The 23631-nt window shown below is 38.1% G+C and overlaps 1 protein-coding gene across 4 annotated transcripts in view; it reads left to right on the top strand.

Moving 5' to 3' along the window:
- TOP2B (topoisomerase (DNA) II beta) overlaps positions 1-23631 on the top strand; it is an 87974-nt gene that overhangs the window by 14309 nt on the left and 50034 nt on the right. For 3 of the 4 annotated variants that reach the window (XM_019536048.1, XM_019536038.1, XM_019536056.1), the window contains exons 2-6: positions 9079-9252; positions 17303-17393; positions 20025-20088; positions 21405-21550; positions 22964-23061. In XM_019536048.1, coding sequence (XP_019391593.1) covers positions 9079-9252; positions 17303-17393; positions 20025-20088; positions 21405-21550; positions 22964-23061 — 573 coding nt within the window. Of the gene's footprint in view, positions 1-9078; positions 9253-17302; positions 17394-20024; positions 20089-21404; positions 21551-22963; positions 23062-23631 lie in introns of those variants that run through there. The other variant, XM_019536065.1, reaches the window with a different exon arrangement.

Genomic DNA, 23631 nt, shown 5'->3' with positions numbered 1-23631 from the left:
GTGGCATGTGGTGTTCAGTTGCCTGGAAGTTGGGCAGCCCTGCTTAAAGTGACCACTTCGTTTAATGCTGTTAATAAAACATAATTGTTCTAAATGATATTTAGTATGAAGAAAGGGATTTTGTGGCTGGGAACTTGTTTAACATCTCTCCCAACTCTTAAAATTGGTCCCATAGATAATATTGCCAGACAAATCTTACTTTCTAGATAAGGAAAGCTTTCTTGAGCTAATTGTAAATATCTAGATGACACTGTGGTTTCCTGATGAGCTGTACCAAGTTCCTGGGCAGATTTTTGTATACTGTCTTTTATATTTCTTGTCAAGTTTTTTGATTTCATATACATGAAGAGAGCAAGTGGATTATAGCTGATAAAAGGAATAAATAAAACATTTTGTGTGGTAAAAGTTCACTGTAAAGAATTTGAATCCCAAGCTATCAGGAAGATACCAATTTGCTTTTGGGAATGTGTTCAATGAGTTTAACTGCTGGGGGAGCAGAGGAAATGGACCAAAGCTGCCACTTCTGGGGGAAAAAAAAAAAAAGACCTACAACCTCTGCTAGTGCTTAGTCAATGCTGTGCCACTCCCCCTTAACTTTGGTAGGTGCTGCAGGGGATTTATTGCCACTGAAGTTGCACTGTCTTCCCTAAAGAGCAGAATTTTTGCTAGCAGAAGCTGCTGTCTTGTGCTGGCAGAGCTGTCCCCCACACTGGTCATGTTGATGGCATAGCTCGCTGTATTGGCTGCAGGATGCAATTTCTTTCCTTCCCTGCAAACACTTAGTCAGTGGTATTCTCATGCTACCGTAATGTAGATTAGGATCAAGGGCATCTACATGGCATATCATCTCTCGTGTCTTGCAGACAACTGAGCAAGTTGTCTAGGACATTGGAAGCAGTATATCCATACTTCGTGTGGAGTGCCAGTGGATAAGCCCTCTGCTCGGAGCTTCAGGTATCTTTGCAAGGTACTGTACTGTATGTTTACACAGTATACAGGTACCTCATTTTATGTTGTAAATTAAAGTCTGTAGCACTATTTCCAAGGCAGTATGTATGGCTTCAGTCTGAAAATCTGATGAAATATCTAGTCAAGCAAAGGATTTATCTGAATGGAGATGGCCTTTTCAGTGTAAGGAGAAGCTTTTCTTTACTCCTTGGTTGCTCCGTTACAACTTTATAGAAAAGATTCCAAATGTTATTGCTTTTGTCTTTAGGTACCTGTCACAGTAGTCTTCCTTGTCAGCATCTTGTTTGACCCCATACAAATCATGGTCTCATAATTTGAGGAGGCCCTACAAATCCAACGAACAGTGGGCTGGCTCACTTTTATGTTGCCTGGCACTTTAATCAGTGAAACCATAAATTTTCTGATGTACCCAAGAGCTCTTAGCATAGCAGTCAATTTCATTCCTCCTTCATGGATCGTTGATCCCAGTACCCAGTAGCATACTATGGAATTACTGTAGCCGTGGAAGTCACATGGTGACCTAATCTAATTCCATGGCACCTCCCAGTTCATTTTTTTTCCACCCCTTGAAAATTGTGGACTTCCAGTGGCTTCTCACCTTCCTAAAAGGAATGGTTTAGAGCTCTTCATTTTCAGAGTTTATATCTGTACTACCGTCAATATAATTAGTGTTTCAGAGATCAACTTACTTCATGTGAACTGGTATTAGTAATACAAAGCTGTTTGAGTTCAAAGATACATAAAAAGTGAAGATCATGACAATGATGATACAGATTCACCAGCCTGAAAGTGCAAGTTAAGTAGCAAGAACACACAAAAATAAAAGGGATCAATTATAGTAAGATATATATATAGGATATATACTCCACTTCCTGGAGTAATTTATTTTCTTCACCAATCTATCATGAGGGCTGTATCATATGGTAAAGATGAATGTGGAAGGCAAAAGGCTAGCAGGAGCATGAGAGTAGAGGAATCTAGGTGATGAGCAGTGTTGGGTGGTGAGAATTGGCAGTAAAGGAGGACCTGTGTATAGGCAAACATCTCTCATCATGGGCGCCTCTATCTGACCCCCCACCTTCTCCACAGATTTACTGGCACAGCGCTGCTCTACTTGCAGCTGGACTGTGTTTCTGACCATATGCATGCTGTGGTCATTTGTGTGTCTGTGTGCACACCCCGCCTTGCTAGTTGCAGCTGCTGGGAGTCTGTACCTGGGTTGCCCTGCAGTCCTCTGTGTTAATTGCACACGTTAACTGTGTTTAACTGACAGCCCTAGTTCTAACCATCTATTCCTTTTCATCGTCCCTGGGAAGATATAGAAAAGGTGATTTTATGCAACATCTTAGAAGTCCAGTACTTTTCAAGTCTTTCTCTAGCTGCTGTAAGTGGCTGCTGTGCCTTGTCACCACTTCCACTACCTCCCTGTAACAGTTTGTCAAGGAATGACATGAAGGGCAGTCCAGATCAAGAAGAACAAGCAGGCCAAAAAGTCAGTGGTCCACCATTTCCTGTTTTCTAACTTGCTAGCCTCAGTTTGAGAGAGATGTTTTTTGTCTACCTGTCCAAATGCAATTTAGACTTACTGTTAAAGGTTTTCTTCTGTCGTGGTTACAGTCTAAGTATTTCTAACAGAAGTTCTTTTTTTTGGCAAGGATGCCACCCTTTTAAATACAGGTTCTTCTTGGGCAGCTGGGTTTAATCAGATCTTAGCTCTGCCTTTCATGGGAATGTCTGTGCCTAAAAGACAGCATTAACTCTTCAGCAAAGATGTCTGACACCCTTCACATGCTTTCACAAACAATACACATGTTTGGAGTTGGTGTTGGAAATGTGGTCCCCAACATCATTAATCACCACCCGCTCGCAAATAAAACCCCCCACAGCCTACGGGGCATCTTCTTGGGGAAAAAAAGACAATGTGGCACAAATCTGTTTCATGTCTTTGTCTTGAATTTAGTGTGCCAATTCTCTTATTGGTACATTGACAAACTTAAATGAAAGCTAAGGCAATTCTGTGTCATTGGAAAAGTAGATTTACAATCCTGGCTCCTACCAGATATAACAAAAAGAAAAATAGACAGCTTGAAGTAGTGATGTTGGAGATGGTACAAAAAGACCATCAGTTCTTTAGTGTGGGGGATTATCTTTTTTTTGTGCGTCTCTGGAATGCCTGTCAGAATCTGGTTCTGATCCGTAACTAAGGCTCCAGTGCCCAATGAGCTGCCAGCTACCACCTGATGATAATGTTGCTTTGTAGATTGCAGCTGGAAAAAAACATCAGATGTTGATAAGAGATCAGTGCCCATCTTGAATTGCCTTAAATCAGTGATGTTCAGCTTCTAGTCCATGGGTCAGATCTGGCTTCTAAAGTGACTGGATCCAGCCCACAGCACAGGAAATCAATAGCAGGCAGCCCAGCCTGCTCAAAACACTCCCTGTTTCCTTCCCTAGACAAGTGCAGTTAACAGTGGTAATCTTTCTTTCTCCATCTGACATTGGCAGCTACCTCCTTCCCCACCCTCTCCTTTCCCTGTCAGAGTGGACTAGGGTTCACTGTGCAACAAATGCCTGGACTACTCTAAAAAGATTGAGCCCCAGTGTCTTAAATAAGGGCTGGCCCACTTTCAGCAGCTGGGAGCTGCATGCCTCATGAGCTGTATCAGTAAGGTCTGCACACTGCACCTGGGCGAGCCACAGGCCCATGGGTCACACGCATCATGATTGTCCCTGCTGCTTGCCTCTGTGGGTGCCTGCCCTACTACACCACTTGCTGACATGAGGATTCCCTCCCCCTGACTTCCCTTTCTTCCTGCTGCTATACCCTACTCCCTCACCATCCCAGATTCACCCTCTGGAGTCAATATCTTGAAAACTAGATAAATGAAGACCTTTTCAACCAGGAAAATTAAGTCCAGATCTTAGCTGATGATGAATTCTGTCAGGTCTAAGGTATTGAATCTCAACCTTTTTGTACTCAAGACACTTCTGAGAAAATGCCAACTCTTAGTTTTCACTTGTTTTTTAATGATAGAAAAATAATAGAGCAATTTTTCTGTTTCAGAGAACTCAGAAAGATCATAATAGGTCAGAATGTTTTTAACACTAGATTTCTATTTGAAGTCTCTGGATTTATCTTGTGAATCATGATAGAGCAGTTGGGTATGCAAACACTGTGTGCCTCTGCCATCTCCAGCACCTTTGAAAAAATCTGAAGGCACCTCAGGGTACTGCGGCACCCTGATTGAGAATCGGTGGTCTAAGGACTGCTTTCAGAAGAACAGTACAGACAAAAATGGTCATAGAGTAAAATTCATCATAGAAACAAAAGTAAAGGCTATTTGGAATATTAGTATAGGCTACTGGGAATATTAATTTCATGTTTCAATTAAAATATATATGACCCCTACCTAGTATTATCCTGTTCCAGACGTTGTTTTCTCTTTCATTTTGCCTTGTTGCATGTGTTTGCAGAAATTCTTGTCTATTCTCTGTTCAGTCAGTAAATGATTCACTGGATTTTTTTTTTTTGAAGGGGGGTATCCCTTACACCAGCGTTTCTCAACCTTTTGGTCACGAACCAAAAGTGGGTTGCAAGAATATATGGAAGAGTTGTAAGCAAACTTTAAGAATGGATCAATAAACTTTAACAATGGATTTTCATTTTAAAGGAGAAAAACATGGGAAACTGGCTTTTCCCTTGCAGGCTGGCAGTGTTCTCACCTGCAAGAGGCTGCCTGGGGCTCCACACACATTGGTTGGCGGGTGGGGCTAGGGGCAGAGAACAGTAGAACTGGAGTGAGGGGCACTGGGGCAAGACTAGCTATCAATGTTTACAAATGGTTCATGGTACAAAAAAGGTTGAGAATATTCATGTCAAAATAATAGGTGGTGAGGAATTATTTGGATTTCATTCTTTCCAGGGAAAGGGAGCAATGAAAGAAGAAGGCATCCATTTGATGGAGTGTAGTGATTTATGAGGAGTGGGTCCATTTTTCCTTTTATTGCCTGCCAGAGCAAGTTTCTTGTGTGTGAGGGTCTTCCATAAATAAACTAGGAAAAATACGATCAAATCAAACTGAGAGAGAGAATAAACTTTTCTTGTCCTGCCCTTCCTTGAAGGGAAGAAAGTATTTGTATAGGTAAATTTGAGTAGGAGTAAAAAAGGAACCCATTCCCCAAAGTATTCTCACTCATCTTAAGTTGATTTTACTGGCTAGTGATTAATCTCTTTGCATCTAGAAAACAATAAAATACCTAAAAACCCTTTTATGGAAGGATTTGAGATGTGATATAAGGCACAAACTTTTGCAATTTGGGGCAGTCTGTAATACATGCTATAGAAGACCTGGTGGTCTCAGTTGGTCTGCTGCTTCCTGGTGTTCCAACCCAGCCTGATTCACACCCTAGTATACTAGTGATTTCCCTACTGCACTTGTCACACCTTGATTTTATCTATCGTTTTGAAAAGCAGCCGTCAGATCGCAGGAGAACTGCTCATCACAGGGCTCTTCTTTCTGGCCCAGCCAGTCTCTCTAAGGCTCCTTGCCTCCTAATCCAGTTTTTTCATGGCTTCTTGCCCTCAATTAGCCTTCCACTAGACTGGCATGCCAAATCACAGTAGGCCAGAAAAATAAACAGCCCATATCAGGCCTAGGTAACCACCCAGCCTTATTCTGTTGCTAATGCTTTCCCTCTTGGCTTCATAAGAATCACACCATGTCCACGGGGCTGGGGTTCAACTCAAACCAACAAACTCAACTCTACACATCAACACAAACCAGCAAATCCAAAAGACAAAACATGTTCCTGGTAAGTGCTAATAATGACCTCCCTTCTCCTGCCCCTAATATTTATCTCATGTCTTGTGGCTGCTTCTTCCAAGAAAAATCATTTCCAAAATAAACATAACTGGAACAGGTCTCTCACAAGTGCTCTCTTTAATCATCAGCCTTGCATTCCTTCAGAGAGCTCTTTACTCCATGCTTGCCTGTGCCATACTGACTTGCTTTGCCCAAGAGCCAGGGACTCCAAGGACTGCCCCTTTCCCCTTCAACAATGGAATTAACCATGCCTTTCCACCTCTTCACTGTTATCAAGGGCCCTGTCAAAGATACCAAGGAGAGGGACCATAAATGCTGTGTTATACTGGTTCTCAGGTATTATTCATTTAATTTTGGACTTCCACCTTTAAAATGGAAAAAAGCTCCAGTGCTCCAGGACCCAACAAGTTCAAAACACGTACTTGAGTGAAGCAGTTCATAATATAATGCTAAATTGAACAACTAAAATAGTGTTGAAATTTTCTAGGCGAAGATTTTAAAGTGTCCAAACAAAATGTCAGGTCTTTATACTGTGATGATCTCAGTGGGTTCATGAAAAGGAAGTTTTTTTTTCCAACCTCACATTAAATACTTCTTGTAGGGAAGCTACCTTAAACCTAGATCTGTAAGAAGGAGTAGAACACAACCTTGGAATCTTTTTCTGTTATGTTACAGGACTTATCCCATTGAATCGTTGTGGCAAGAGCCTTGCTTTCTGTTCACTAAGTAGACCACATATAAATGTGGTCTCCAATAATATACTGAAGTTGTGAGGTTTCCTTTTTCTCGCTCTCTTTTAGTATTGTACTTCTAACGAAGATGCAGTCTTTCTGGCTGTTATGGCATTCATTCCCCAAATAAATTCAAGGAATCTTATTCTTTCTGTTGAATATCAAAATTCAACTGGTAAGAGCTCTGAGAGGCTCAAAGCAGAGAAGCCACATTTCCTGTAAAAAATATTGTTACTGGAGAGTAGCTGTTGGCTTTCTGGGAACATCTGGATGCAGCACTGAAAAATGTAAACAGGTCTTTAGAATGGATAAAGAAAAAAATTACTGTGACATAACTCTTCTATAACTCTTCTTAAAATTAAACTACAAGGGAGGCATGTAGAAAAATGCAGACAGAGTATAGATTTTGTAGAAATGATGATAACAGTTACTTTTCCAGAAGTAATAGCTGGGGTTAGATCATAGCCTTTTTACTTTAAATGTGTGTAAATGCCACCTTACAGCCCTTTGGTAATTCTGGCTGCTTGTGGATGTTACAAAAAAAACAAAACAAAACCAAGAAAACCCAAGAAACGGCACTTTGCTTTAAACTCAGCATGTTCCTGCCCTGAGCCCCATGTATGCCTAGAAGAGCCAGAGCCTTAGTTGGATCTGCCTTACCTGACATCTGTATAGATCTGGCGTTTTAGTGGTGCTTTTTTGGCACTTTTATCTAACAGCTGATTGAATCGGCTTTAGATAAGTGCCAAAAAGCACTGCTGAAGTGCTTGATCTAAACAGATGCTGCAGAGCTGGGTCGAAGTAATGTACTGCAGCTTCTGGTAAAACACGTCTTCTAATCTTTTTTTGTTAACACCTGCAAGCAGCCTCTGTGTTTTTGTACCATGATTCTGCTCAAAAAAAGGGGTGCAAATGAAATGCCTTCTGCTCCTCTTGCTCTTCAGTGAAGGATCCTATATTAACTTACAGCTTGTCTAAATGGGAGAGTTGTTTGTTAGTTAAGATATGCATTTAGATTAATATATTTATACCGATCTAACACCTGTTGCAAAATAGTCTTAATCTGACATAAGAGTAGCGTTTTTGTTTTAATTTGTCTCTACTTGGAGGAGGATGCAAATTAATGCAAAAGGCCATTTGTATACCATGTTTCTGACTTGGGCAGAAGGGGGAGGGTGAAGGATTAGAATATCAGTATGTTTTGACCACTTGTGCTGGTGCTAGGACATAAAATATAGTAACCCTTGGACTATTCTAACTTGCCATATTTACCACAGGATCAAAGGAAAAAGAAGTGCCCAAAGGTGGTTCATGCAAGCACTTGGCGTTCCTTTCATGGCTCAGCTGTATTGATATTGGTAAACTGATTATAGGGGAAAATAAGTTTGTTTTTTATAAGTACATTATTATTTTCCCCCTGAAATTCCCCATGTAGCCCCCTTTTTTCTTTTTGAAAATCATATTTGTGCATCCTGTTAGCTCATTGATGTGTTCTAAAGTTTATGACAGCTTTTAAGGGTGGGACTGTTTAAGAGATCCAGCAGAGTGGTACTAAAATTCTTTCTGATTTCTCAGTTAAGGATATAATGTGAGCTTGGGTATCTTTGAGTGGTTCCAGTAAAGGGATGCTTAACTTTTTTTAACAAGGATGAATGTCATACAATTTCTATGTTTAGTAATTTACTGAATTTTCTCTTGCTCGCTCAGATCACTGCTTTAGTAAAGTTTACTGCTGGGTAAAGATTTAGCTTTGTCTTTGGAGTTTCTTGTGGGAGGAAGTATTTAACTTTTGCAAGCATATGATCTGTTGGGAGGTACTTAAATAGAACACCCCAAAATCCCTGGAAAAATGGACCACATCTCTCTTCTACCACCACCTGCCTAGGCTGCATTATAATTCACCAGTCCAAGTAGGTGGTAGCCTTTATGTGCTGTCCATCACTCTACCCACTCTTTCTGCTGTTGGAGGTACCTTGTAAATAGTGTTGGATTCAGTCTTAATTACTTTCAGCTAAATGGGATCTGTTTGCTATGCTTTGTGTATCTTATGACCCAGATTCTAGAAGGTCACACTTAAATATATTCTTAAACCTCATTGAATCAGGACCTAATCAAGGTCCAAACTAAAGTTTGAAGAAATATTTGTATTTTCACTTTCAGAGCAATATTAGTTGAATGATTTCAGAGTTAGCACATTTTAAATGCAGAACAGATATTTTCAGTGCGTTTCTCAGCTAAGAAGGAGAAACAAGGTTAATTTAAAATAATTCTTGTTGTAACTTACTGGTGTTATATATCTCACAGAATTTGTTGCAACAGGTTTAGAATCTGTGGTAATTTGTATGCAAGTCTTCTAGTAGCATGCTGAACTATTTCTGGAAGCAGAGTGTTTTGAGCTCAAGAAATGAATTTGGAAATGAATATTTAAATCACATGGAGTGTCTTGAGTTTAAATTAACCACAGTCAACATTTATTTAAAGCTTTGGAGAGTTATAAGGCTGGATTGAATGAAGTTGGTTATTAGTAACTTGCCTCACTTTGCTTTTTTTTTAAGACACTATTTGATAATCAGAACAATGCTTCAAAAAAAGAAGAATCAGAGAATATTAATAAAAATGATACTTCAAAGAAGATGTCTGTTGAGAGAGTTTACCAGAAAAAGACTCAACTTGAGCATATCCTTCTCCGTCCTGATACGTACATTGGTTCAGTGGAACCTTTAACTCAGGTAAGCGTCTCTTAAATTCACAGTTTACTTCAGTTTTCTTTTAAGAAAGAAATGATCACATTGACTAATAAACCCAAAAATCTAAGCTTCCTTTTTTTATTCTAGAATATACTAGCAGCTCTTGAAGTGGGTTTGTGTATGTATGGAGGGAAATGATCAGAAGAAGACGTTTTGCTTGTTTTTTCAAATAAAGTAGTAGTTGGTTGCCTTGGAAATAGTATATAACAAGAGAATTGTAAAGCTGAGGTCCACATACTGAAGTTTTTAAAAAAATTGTTTTTAAGCGCTAACTGCTCCATATTAAGTAATGGGTGAACTTGTCTTTAGCTGGGGCATAGCAAAAAAGTTCCCAGCCGGCAGTTTAAAGCATTCAAGGTATCAGAAAGAGAAGCCTGCTGGTTAAAAAAACTTATGTGCCCAGAGTTCTTGCTGTCAGGAAGCTGTGGAGTTTCATCATGGAGCTTCTCTAAGCTTAGCTGTAATATATACTTTTTAAAAAGAAATATGATTTTTCATCATGTTTCTATTTCTCCATGTTTTGTTGCATAATAGCAGCATTATGCTTGGGAGAAGGACTTCCCTTGAGCAAGGAGTAAATCTGGGAAAGACTATAGCAGCAGCAGTGGCTTACCCATTACTGCGGATTGGATCAGCCTGAGCTAGTGATAAGAGCTATCATTCTGCACTCATGACTAGTAGAGCTAGCAGCTCTTTTCAGCCTGATTGTCGGGTGCAAGGAGGAGAATTTCAGCTTTTTTGTCATCTCCTGACAGGTGAATACAGAGCCAAGCTCTGCCTACTGTGCATCTCCTGAAATAGCATGCAGGCTAACACTGGAACTGAGGTTATTCCATAGAGAAGAAAATGTACCTATTTTTTGGAACTCTTCATGCGATGGTGGTGGTAGATTCCTTCTGACAAGTGCCCCAGGAAGGGCCTTAAAAATTATGTCCACTACTACCACATTTGCAAGCCATGCTTTCTGTGGAGGAAACAGGAAAAAAAAAAGGTAGTCAGGAGCAAAACAGAGTTCTTTCACTCAACTCTGAAATATGAATGAATTTGCTATGTAAATGTGCTTTTTAACTTGTAGAAGGGTCAGCCCTCCACTTTTTACCCTGAGAAACACCTCTCTTCTCTCGCAGTCTATGATAATCCATCTGAAAAGGTTTGTAAAAGTGTTAAATTGTGTAGTTACATAGGGTTTCAAATTAGTCAATTGTCCTGGAGATTTCCTTTAAAAAAAACCCAACAATAATAATTTTGCTCATATTCGGTTCAATATTAAGAAGCATATGAAATTTTATAAAGATGAGAGAAGCAGCCCCTTTCTTCCCCAGAGGATTCTTAACCAGCTTCTTCTATAGCCATACTGACTTGGGCAGCTCCAGCTGCTTGTTCGTTCATGGGAAATCATAGAGTTGGTGAATCTGATTCAGTTACACTGAATATTGATCTCAGTCCCTAGATCTGGGAAAATTTGTCTCAAACTGTACAGCAGTGATTTCCAACTAAGGTGCCATAAGAACTTTTTAATAAGGTTAACCTTTTAATAATATTAATACTGTTAGGTGTGCAAATATGTACATGTAATTTGCAAGATAGGAATCCACAGTGTCCAAAACGTTCTGACCTGTTGTTGTCTTTCTGAGTTCTTTGCAACAGAATTGCTTTATCGTTTTCCATAGTAAGAGGGAAAGGTTAGTGCTGGCATTTTCCAAGTGGTGTCTTTAGTCCAAGAGTTTGAGAACCACTGTTCTTGAGCAAGGGCAATCAACCTTTTTTTGGCTATGGGCTGCATAAGGGCCATATGGAATGGGCTCTAGAACCCCACTGCAGCTGGGGCTTGTCCCAGTAGCACCATGGGTAAAGCACCCACAGTCAGTGTGTCCCTGTAGTTGAACATTGCTGAAGCCTCATATTGCAGGCAAGCTTCAATGGTTCTGCCAGCTGTAGTTTGCTGACTCCTGCTGTAGAGAAAACTGTGAACACGATGTTGATGTTCAGAAAAAATAGCATTGTTATGGCTGCCATTAAGTTATACCAAATATAACAGGGCAAATCATTCAATTTCTCTTTGATATCTCTTATATATAATTTAATTTGTGTTCCTGTTTATTTGTACTGTGGTAGCCCTTTTAAACCCTGGATGATCTGGGGACTCCACTGTATTAAGGGACTGTACAAACCTGTTTGAGATGGTCAGTGCCCCAGATAGTTTACAAAGAAAGCGTACAAGACAATCATAGGGTCAGAAGTCGAGGGAAAAAAGCTCAGAGGGCTTAATGATGCATCTCATATACAGGAGGTCAGTGACAAATCCAGAAATGCAGTTTAGTTTCTTAAGTCTCAGTCCCATGCTCAACTACTGGACTTGTTTCTCTTTTCTCCACATAAGTCAAAATTATTCCCAATACTGGAAAATTTTAATGGCAGGAGATGGAGTGGGAATTCATGAGAACTTTGTGGAAAGAAACACGTAAAATTCTCTCAAATGTGGATTTAGAGCTTTTTCAGTAAACCTGTAGGATTCTAGGACATCTGCATTCTTGATACAGATGCCCTTAGTTTTCAGTGTAGCCTTTTTTGTTTTGTTTTGTTTTGTTTTGTTTTTGCATCCAAAAGAGAAACAGCCTAGGGAATATATGAAGAATTTACCCTTTTTTTAGGGAATCGCTACTTGGAGGCCCCTTTTAAGTTCTGTTTCTGGAAAAATCCGTAAAATAGTCTTCCAATCTTAACATATATCTATGTCCATCCAGAATGTTGGAAGAAATTCTGAGCCACAACTGCAATCTCCCAAGACTTTTATTCCACAGGAGATAGCTTTACCAAACATCAGTTTTTAAAACTATTCCATAAGGAACTTAGCTCATCAGTGGAATCTTGATTATTCAGGAACCTGCTTTCCTTAGAGCAGGGGTGTCCAGCTTGTAGCACAGGTGCCACAAAGTGGCACAGGCAGCTTCTGTGTGTGGCACGCAGCAGATTGGGGAGAGGTCAGGCAGCACAATGGCAAGCAGAGCACTGGATCAGGAAGAGAGCACAGAAGAGTAAGCATAAAGCTGAGCAGCAGATTCGGTAGGAGAAAGGGATTGGAGTGGCACTTGAAAGTTGTAGGACTAATGTGTTGGACACCTGCCAAAAATACTGACCCCCATTACCTTAGAGGAAGGTTAACATTTTATTTTGGTTCTGGACTGATTGGTATGTTTAATTCACACAGCTTTATTGTAAACCAATACATAAGCCATCTGTTTCTGGTGGACATTGTTTAAACAAATTTAATGCTCAGATCTACAAAGACTTACCAGGAGGCATACTTATGGATCTTAACTTTTATCGAATGGATGGTCTCCATTATCAGCTGTACATTTGGACTTTCCATGAAGCTGCCAGATATGTTTGTCTTGTGCCAGTACTTTTAACTTGTATGTGACAAAATATAAGGCCATTTCAAAGGTCTTGCTCTTAATCCCTTAAGTATTCTCTATTTATCCAACATAAAGATCAGTGCCTGTTCTAATGCAGTTCTGGAAGAGGAGGTACTAAAGCAAGTTTTCTTGCATGCTTTTGATAATTCATTTGGGGAGAATGATGATTATTAGTGCAAGCATTTATAGATGAGAAGTATTTTCAAGGTTTCATATTGCTTAGGACCTTTAAACTCAATAAGGAAATGAAGAGTCATCTTGAGCTGAGTTATGTAGTCCTCTTTTCATATTTGCGAAGTCTCACTTATGAACGCAGATACTACTACCATAGCAGTATTATATGTAAACTGACAGGAATGTGCACTTATGACTTTGTTTCACAGAAAGCGTTATTTTGCTCTTTCATGGATAGAAAAATCTCTTTTCAGCTAAGGCAATATGCGTCACAAGAACATCTAATGCACAAGTGGATGGTTTGTATTAGGTACTTTATGCTAAGTAAGAGTTGAATTTGAAATGAAGTAACTTCTTACTATCTCAGGCAAAGCCCATCTGACTGTGGACTTGTTTACTTCCAAAGGGAACTAGGAGATACTTCATCAGACAAAACAATAAAGGGCTTGAGCTTATCCTAGGAAAGACCAAAAAGAACTTGTTCTCCTCTGCTATTAATGCTGATTCTGAAAACAATTTTTAAAACCAGCCTTAACACTCAAACTATCCCTGTTATTTTTGAGGTAACTGAGGTTCAAAAATGGTCACTATATTATGACATTAGATGATTCTACCTTCCATATTTAGATCTGTTCCAGGGTTATGTTTTTATGACAACCCAGAAAACTACATGGAGATTTTTGGAAAAGGAATGAAATAAATTGACTAAGGCAGTGGTTCTCAACCTGTTTGCCATAGTGGGCTCCACGTGCAGCTCTCAATGTGTTACGTGGGCCGCACCCACACAACTTACTGCATGGGAACCGTTTAATGATGTCACATGGGCCGTAGCAGTATGCTGGTTGGGCTACATGCAACCCAGGGGGTGAGAACTACTGAGGCATACTTTATCTAAGTGCCAAGTAGTCTCTTAATGTATATGGAAGAGGTGTAGCTACAACAGCATGCTTCAAGTGGTGGTGTGAATAAAATACTCACACAAATCAAAACAACAAGCATTTCTTACCCTACAGTTCCTTTAAGACTGCCTCTTCATAGACACAAAATTAAATTTGTCAACCTTTCCTTAACAGAATTATAGTTCACTTAACTAGACTAGCATCAATTTTGTGAGCAGAGAGATCCCACTCGGATCTAGGTTCTGTTGCAGTAGATACTATTGAAACTTGCATGCAATGGCTTTCTTCTGAAAATCTTAGTAAAGGAGAGACAGATGGTGGGAATAGCATGTATAAACAGAGTTATGATAGTAAGGCTTGTATTAAAAACCAGCATGAGTAATTACTATGGAAAAGAAGAATTACTGGGACCAAGGGATTGTGCAAAATAGAGTAAAGGTAGAAGGAATGTTGAGTGGTGAGGGAAGTTGTAGATGTGGATAATAGGCCTATCTTTGGGAGAATGTTTGTGAGAGTAGGTGAAAGAGTAACATTCATTCTGAATTGATCCTTTTGTCATGTGCTATATAATTGGATCATGCCCCACAAATAGGTCCTTGGGGAAGAGAGTCCTGTTAGTAGTGTGTGAGCAGCTTAATTCTTCTTTCAAAGTTGTTGTTAATAATAATATTGTCATATCCAAGTTGTCTTCTTTTCTCTGGTATCCAAATACAATATTCCAAATCCAGCTATCAAGTTTGGAAACAGGATTGGAAGGGGAGAAAGAGAAAGATCTTACTTGTTCTGTCTACTCTGAATCTGACGTTCCCTCTTACTGTTGTCCAAATAGCATGTATAATATATAGATGGGTAGCCCTGTCTTTCTTTTCCCCTTTTTTTCTGCAGGTACTTGTGTCTATTTATATATCTTTCCTTATACATTAAGTATACACGTTTGTCTATTGTGAATTAATTAATTTGGTATTTAAATTGCCTGTTAATATTGGTACAGGTTTGGGAATAATACCCTTTCAGAATAACACCACCTGAAGCTTCCTGGAATGGATAAGGCTTAATCCTGAGCTGAAGTACCTGGACACACATTCAATTAGTGGCATGATAAGAATGAGTCACAAAGTTGTTATAAATTTTTTTGTGGAATAATTTTGTGTCTTATTGCTTGTTTTATTATGCTATTCATTGATTAATGTGTAGTTGGGTCATGATTAACTGCCTAATCCCGCCTAAAGTGTAATATGTAGAGGGGGTGTCTGTATGTAGCATAGTTCTACCTATGAGTTGAACATAAAAGGGGAAGATGATAGTAATAGTCTCCAAACATGAAAACTGGAAAAGAAATTAAGCAACACAAGATTTTCTTTTACTCTTAAATTCTATGATTCTTTGAACTCAAAACTACCAGACTTCCCAGTTTTAGTATAACAAGGCTGTTTTTTATGGGGTTCTTTTTTTTTGTGAAAAATGTAACTCAGAGTACCTCTTGGTTTCTGTGACCAAAAAAGGGACCTTGAAATGAACCTATTCAGTAAATGAGAACAAAATTTGTCCTAAGTCTGCCTCCTCTTTATGGTTGATTCTGTACCAGATTTCTTGGAATATAAAACACATTTATAAACTAACTCTTGACTGAAAATAAATAAAAATTTTTATGCACCATAGAGAATTGTGTCTTAATTGTTTTGGGTTTTTTTCTTAAATTGAGATTTAGGTAATTTGTGGATGTCTTATACTCATAGGAAAATGACGCTAGGCTAGTACATACATCAGTGCAGAAAGCAGTGTTTAGTACACAAGGGAACTTTAGGATTTGTTATAAAGAAGCAAACTTGTGTTGTTAACTAGAAAAAAGTGCGGTATTACTGTATTTTTTACATCTAAGATGGCTTCGGATTTTAAGACAACCCCCAATAATTTGATTCTGTATCTGGAAAGTTTATAAGTTTGTTATCATTTTCCATGTCTAGAACCTATTTAATGCTGGGTCATCTTAAATTTGTAACCTCCACTGCTGCAGTGGGGCTGGCAATTGGGGAGTCAAATGCCCCTCCCATTTTACTGCCTGCCCTTCACACACTTACCCTCCATATCAGCTCCAGCCCTGCTTCAGGCATTTGGGGCAGGGCCAGGTCTTGTGCTGGGGCTGCTGCACTGATGCCTGACCAGCTGGTAGCTGGAAGACCAAAGCCATGACAAGAGGGGAGGTGGTAGTGAGTCTGGGAGGCAGGCAGGGGCTGCAGAGGCTGCAGCGGGCAGCTGGTAGATGGGTGGGGAGGCAGTACAACTGTGGCTCCCAGCCCAGGTTTGGGCTGGCGGCACAGCAGCTACCTGACCTCCCCACTAATACTCAAATCCAAGGCAAAGGGCTTTCCCCCACAATGTTGATTTTGCTGGGGTGGGGATGGGACCTATTATAGGTTTGAGTAAATATAGTAATAGGAGGAAAAGATAAAAACGTGTTGCTGTGGGAGACTACTAGCTTCTCAGCATGTGTTGGCATTTTTTAGTACTGTTACTGAAATGTGGCTCTAGGATTTCCTATTTATTCTGCCCCATTGATTTCCTCATTAAAGTTGCCTAGTTTCCAAGTCAAAGTCTGTTGTTTTTGACAGCTGGGTAAATAAAGTGGAATCTGAAGATCAGGCTGGTTGGGGTTTTTTGGGTTCTCTCATTCTTTACAATAAAGTTTCTGAAGTTGTTACTTCCACTGATGATGTATGAGCCAAATTCATTATCCTATGGTTGTATTAACTCTGCAAATAGTAATAAAAGTAGAAAATATTAAAATTTTATTGTTTGGCAAATAATACCTCTGAATGCACACAAAGAGCAGAGATACATAGTAAGAAGATAGTGTGAATGTGTATGTATATGATTATATAATCAGTCTCACACTTGCACACATGCGCGCACACATTTGTGTATGTAGATGTGTGGGGGTGTGTAAACTTCATTTACAATCAAGCTTTATACACGTTACAATTTTTAGACACTATTATAAATGACTCTAAATTAGATTTTTAGACACTATTATACCTAATCTCTTGTGCATCGTGTGCTTTAGGTCTGGCTCCAGTACATTCCCTCTTTTTCAATCATCCCCAGTTTGCTTGCTGTGTTGGACTAACAGAAGGAGTAACTTGTGATGCTTCTGTAATGAGGGAATTTTCATTTAGCCAGTTGCCAGTTGTATACTGCCAGGTAGCATACAGGGGACAGAGCAATGTCCCTATAACTGTAAAGTAAAGCAGGTAGGAAGAATCTACATTAATGACACTTTTGTCAGGACTAGATTTATCTAGAGAATATGGTGAGGAACAATTACTAGCATTGAATGTATATTCATACGTGCAGTTACTGCTCCCTGCCCTTTTTACTTGGAAGGGCTGGCTAGTTGGTTAAATATCAAATCAGATGTATGGCAAAGAGCTGAAAATATAATTTTAATATTCTTGAAATGTGAAGTAATCCAAATTATAAAAAAATGAACATTTCCTTTTGAAACAAAGACAATAAATATTTTTATTTTATTTTGTTTATGTATAGTTAATGTGGGTTTATGATGAAGATGTAGGAATGAATTGCAGAGACGTTACCTTTGTCCCAGGCTTATACAAGATCTTTGATGAAATTCTTGGTAAGTATTTTTAACAATAAACTTCTTAGAGCTATGCAGCACACTTCATCCTGAAACTTTTCAAGGCACTTCGCAAATCAAATTGATATGGAATCTGCATATAGAGATCATTTGATCCAATACTAAAATGAGATCTAGGAAGTTGACTGCACATCAGCAATGCTGAACAGTTATGAAGAAAAGAAATGATGTCCAGCTAAAACTGCATTTTAAGAAGGCAGAACATAAATAACCAAGTTAGATTTTTGTTGCTGGACACTAGAATCTCTTACTATGGGATTCTGTAACTGACAAAAGCGTCAGGACTTCTGCTTTGCATCTCTTGAAAGAAGAAATCTGTAGCAGCCTTGCATAGCTAATGTGATTGTGGGAAATTGGTTTGACATTGATTCTAAAAAGAGTACCATCTGCTGAATAAGCAACACCATCTCCTACAACATAAAAGATGGTGATGATAATAGCTAGCACTGTTCGTTTGTAGATCTTAAAATACTGTACAAAGGAGGTAAGTATCTTATCACCCCATTTTAAAGTTGGAGAAACTTTCCTTTCCAAGTACTGGATGCAGTGTAACCTTATTCAGCCTTTGAAGTCTGGCTTGGTAACAGGCACAGAAATTGCAGGCTTTGAGCGGCAGAACTGCACGATTTCCCTATACAGGGTACTGTGGACTCTGCTGAGGCATTGGCTTAGTAGTGTTAATCTTTTTGGTGAATAGATTCCTGGCAGATTTTAAGATTTTGTGGGTTGGCAGTGTTACTTCAGCTTGCTATGTCTAAAATTTTGGCACCATTGGAATCACTGAGATTTTGTTATTAACTTCAGTGGAACTAGAATTTCATTTAATTTTTAAAGCTGTGCTGACAGCATTGGTAAAATATAAAGAATTAAAGAAAAGGATAGCACTTTAAGTTCAGTTTTGACTAGAAAAGAATACACTTGGGGAAGGGAAGAAATTTTACTTTCCAATTTCTAAATGAGCAGTGCCAGAATGAGCAGTTAGTATCACTTCATTAGTCCTTTCATTGATGGAATTTACAGGTTCTAGGAATGATTGACTTCCAGTTTGCCCCATTCAGAAGGGGACTGCCTAACTCATATTCATAAGAGGGGGAGGAGTTAGTACCACCTAATCACCTGTGACCTCCCTATAGATCCCTAGCAAGTGCTTCATAGTCCATGGTTTTGAGAACTACTGGCCTATATGGTAATACAGTGAACACTGCAGTTCTTCTAATTGTGCATGCTTTTTAATTAAGCTCCTCCTTACTTGACCATCTTTTAATAAGAACGTTTTAAGACGCGTCCGATTTTTATTTTTTTTACGTTGCATTATGTGCAGTATTAATTTTCTATCTTTAAATGCGTCTTATTTTCTCAGATTTTTTTTGATCTTTCTGCTCTTGGGGTATGTACTGTAATCCATATCTTGTCTGATGAAAATTACTTTGAAAATTACTGTAATGTGTTTTCATGCTTAATGGCCACCCAAGAGTTTCTGATTTTTCTGTTGCTTTGTACCTAATATAAATTGAAATATTCTATAATTTCTTGGCCTAACTAAGTTCTTTGTAGCCTGGCTTTTATAGTTATTGTGAATTTATACAGTTTGAAATCAATCATGCCAGCCCTTTTTAGATAAGCATTGCTTGTGCTGAAATCCTTAGGGCTGACATAAAATGGAGACTAACAGTGAGCATTCTAGGAGGGGTTCTGAGAGGTGAATGAATTTGGTGATGCACACTGTATACTAAGCTTTTTTTAACTCATATTTTTATTATTATTATTATTGGCTGAAAGGAACTTCAGAACAAGAAAAACTGGATTTCCCTCCATTGTATTCAAATACATATAGGGAAGCAGTAATTTAATATAAATGATGTAATTTTATCTTTGTTCCATGAAGATTTATTGTAGAACAAAATTTAAAATGCACAACACATTGACATGAATGTGTCTGCTGTGTATACAATAGTAACTAGTTGTTGCCGCTTAAGCTCTTTGGGATTGGGATCATCTCTTTTTAAGTGCGTTTGTACAGTGCCTACCTATCACAGTGGGGCTTGGTTCCTGTTTAGGTGCTACCATAATACAAATACTAAATAATAATAATAATGATAGCAGCCAGTAACATCTGATGAATTTTAACTTGTATTTAGCTTTAGGAATCTGAAGATGTTATCTAAGAAATGGATCCTAAAAGTAATAGTTGAAGGATGAAGAGATGTAATAAAATTTGTGAATGGTTCTATAGAGATGTAGAAGGGCAATAAGGAAGGTTAAAGTGTGCATTATGTTAGAATCCATTATGAAACGGACTCCTGAAGTGCGTTTATTGTTTAAAAACTGGTATTTACAATCTGATTGATTTATTTTGTAGCTAGAAGACCTAAATCTAAAAAGACTGAGGGAATAAAATGATATTCTTCAGATTCTTAGAGAGCCTTCTGATACGTTTGTTTACTGTTTTTATTAAGAGATAAAATGTTAAAGGGGGAAATCTCAATGAAACATTTTATATGTTGTAACCTGTTATACAAAGTATGAGAGAGAGAGGATGTGTGATATTTAATTTGCGAACAAAATAAATGTTTATTTTTTGCTCCTAAAAAGTATTAATTTGTTTTATAGTAAATGCTGCTGACAATAAACAGAGGGACAAGAATATGACCTGTATTAAAATATCCATTGATCCGTAAGTAAAAGAACCTTTTATCCAGCATTTTCTACCTGGCAAATGGGAGTTTAAACTTTTTGTAAAAGAGTGTATTCAGTGAAACTGACTGTAATCTCTTCCTCCACCCTGTATTTCTCTGTCCCCCATCCTTTGTTTGAAAGCATTTTAGCTTTATGCTGAAAGAAGGAAGATTATTCTGAAATGATGAACAGTAGTTATCACCACTTTAAATTGTAAGGAGCTTCCTTTCCTGATCTGCCCTTTAACAGCTTTGTGTATGAAGATTTAAATAAAACTATAAAGGATCTAAACATTGAAAACTTGATCAACTTGGCAAAATAAAACTGTTACAAGCCATCAGTAGAGGTCGTGAATAGGATTTAAATGCTGAACTTGAACTCTGTAACACTCTTCTACCTCTAGAACTATGGGAATAAATACTTTAGGAGGCAGTAAAATAATGCAGGATATATTAAGCTGCTACTGGTGTGTAGGGAGTTACACATATGCAGGCGTGTATCAACCATTTTGTAGATAGCATAGCCAAAGAAAAAAAGAGGGGATGAGGTTTCAATTAATAATAAAAGGTTTTGGAGGGCACAAAATTATTAACAGTTATTTTGATAATAACTCATGGTTTTTCAGTTCCTACTGCAGTGCATGTTTAATTGGGCCAGAATTTGTTTTGATTTGGGGTGAAAGGATAAGGATCAGGATGATACAGTTTTTCATCTAGCACAAAATGCAAGTCACAAGATTTCTTTTCTCTTTTTCTTTCTTTTTTGTTTTCTGTTAAATAACAAAGAGTTCTAGACAACTGTAACATTTTGTTAAAGACATGAAAGAAATGTTTCCATGCTAAATTGATAGAAGCAGGCCAGTAAATGCAATAACAATGGCTTGAAATTGTATATTCCAGACCAGGGGTATCAAACTCATTTGAGACACCAGGACTGTATAAGAACAACGGGACTTCTTACGTATAGGATCCAGGGCATTGAGGTGACTGTCATGGCCACTGTGGCAGGTTTGGGTGCAGCAGCGGTCCCAGGAATCTGGAGGCACAATGAGAGTTTGGGCACAATCATAGCAGTGAACCAGGCTTGCCACCAATGGCTGTAGCCACTGGGACCAAATGGCTCTGTGTTCTGTAGCAGACTATGGTCCCCAACTTCTCCTGGCTGAGCAATAACCCAGCGGGCTAGATAGAGAGGCTCCATGGGCCATATGTTGGACAGCCCTGTTCTACATTATTATTTAAATCTGTGTAAAAACTTATGTAGGATTTTCTTTCTGTAATTATTATTTGAAGGGATATCTCTGCTTATTTGCAGTGAATCAAACATTATCAGCATCTGGAATAATGGGAAAGGTATTCCAGTTGTCGAGCACAAAGTGGAAAAGGTGTATGTTCCTGCTTTAATCTTTGGGCAGCTGTTAACATCTAGCAACTATGATGATGAAGAAAAAAAAGTAACAGGCAAGAACCGTATCTACTTTAATGGACAAAACTAAAGCACATTAATAATTTTATAAGTAGTCTTTTTTCCCTTTATTGAACTATCATGAGAAATAGCCATTTAGGGACTTTCTAGTTGCTGTTTGCAGATTTTTCTATGTTGGTGTAAAATTTAGTGAGAACAAACTTTGAGCTCTGTGGGGTTTTTACCATAGTACAAATCCAATTTAAACACTGTTATTACTGAAAGGAACTAATGATACCTGTAGTTGTCCCTTTAGTATTACCCTGCCAAGTAATATCCTGAATTTAGGATTATTTATTACATTTTCTCTTAATTTCAGTGTTATTTGCTACAAACAAAAATTTCACATGTAATATATTACATAAATTTAATCTGAAATTTTAGTTTTGTATATGTATACAACTATTAATAACATGTCCAAAATGGCAAAATATAAGGAAAAAGTCAGTGAATTGGATAACACAGTAATTGGGTGATGTTTTTGCAATTAAACATATTTAACCTAGTGCAAGGGAGAAATTTAGCTCAATTTTTGTGTTTTGCCATACTACAGTATGACAGTTTTGCACAACTGGAAGTTCCTTGAAAAATGACAAAATGACACCTAAGAATGGATTAATATAGATATTGCTAATCAGATTTAAGGTGCATTGTCAAACTTTTTATGAGAAACTTATTTATATCTAGCCCGGTGGTTTTAAGTCTTTACTTTTTTGAAGATTAAATTAAACTGTGATTCAGTATGACAAATTTTACATTCATAATCGGCATTAATTGATGCCCTTCCATACCAGGTTGTGAAGTGTAAGAAAAGATTTAAAATAACAAAACACTCCCAATTTATGGAGTAGTAGTTAAGCAATTTATTTTTTGCTCATTTGTAGGGAGCCCATGAATAGTCCTTGGTGCAAATAACATGTATTAATTACTGTTCTGTGTATTTAGATACATAAGAATAGGTAGAGTAGCGACAGTGTAGCAGCCATAATGTAACATATGCCACTCTGGGGGGGGGGAAAAAATTGAAAATTCACTGAACTAAAGGTCCATAGTGGTCCAGCTTCAACAGGCAGAATGGAATGGAGTTTGATTCAACTCCAGAACAGTCTTTAGTTGCATGGTTATGGCACTCTCCTGCAAGTCTAGAAGGGGATATACCCTTGGTCTTGCAATTTGAGAGTGAGTGCTCTAATCACTATGATGTAACATTTTTAGGAGGGGGTGTTCCTCTTACAGCCAAGTCCTAAAACAAAAGAGGTAAGTTGGGCCTTTGTTGAAGTAAAATGTTCCTGTATCAGAAGCAGGAGTTTTCACCAAGAGAGATCTGTAAAGAGTCACATCATTTGTAAATATAATAATAAAAACAATTTAAGTTTAAAAAAGCTTTGCATATTTTTTTCTTGTTCCAGGTGGTCGTAATGGTTATGGTGCAAAACTTTGTAACATATTCAGTACAAAGTTTACAGTTGAAACTGCTTGCAAAGAATACAAGCACAGCTTTAAACAGGTATTGAAGTCGCCTCTAATTTTTTTTTCTGTGCTGCATAATTATTAAACATTAGCAGTAGGAATTATGTAGGCCAAGTTTTATTTTAGAAAAATACTACCAGTACATTTTGGAATATTTGAGAATTTTCTCAAATAACAGATGCACATTTTCTTCTTGCTAGTCTTAAATGACTAATTTGAGTAAAAACACACCTCCCCCCCCCCCAAAAAAAAAAAAAGAAAAAAAGAAAAAGAGTCCAGAGATTGGAAATAAACTTGGTTTTAGTCATAGAATTAATGTAATCATAAAAATATAGTGGATATCAAGTTTAAAAGTTTTGTAGCTACAGTATAATGTATCTGTGAGTCTTAAGCCCATGGCAGATGTTCATTTTAAGGCATGATGGGATCTAATCCACAATCCCAAAATTCTGCCTCCTGCCATGTAACACACACATGACAGGACACATGATTTTGGGATTGGAGATTAGATCTTAATCATGACTTCATAGTTTCTAGGGTCGGAAGGGACCTGAGCAGATCATCTAGTCTGACCCCCTGCCATGGCAGGAAAGAATACTGGGGTCAA

The sequence above is a fragment of the Crocodylus porosus genome, unplaced genomic scaffold (assembly GCF_001723895.1).
Source record: "Crocodylus porosus isolate Cpor-Errol unplaced genomic scaffold, CroPor_comp1, whole genome shotgun sequence".
Classification (NCBI taxonomy): Eukaryota; Metazoa; Chordata; order Crocodylia; family Crocodylidae; genus Crocodylus; species Crocodylus porosus.
The sequence above is the reverse complement of the archived record's forward strand: the minus strand, read 5'-3'. Positions and strand labels throughout refer to the sequence as shown.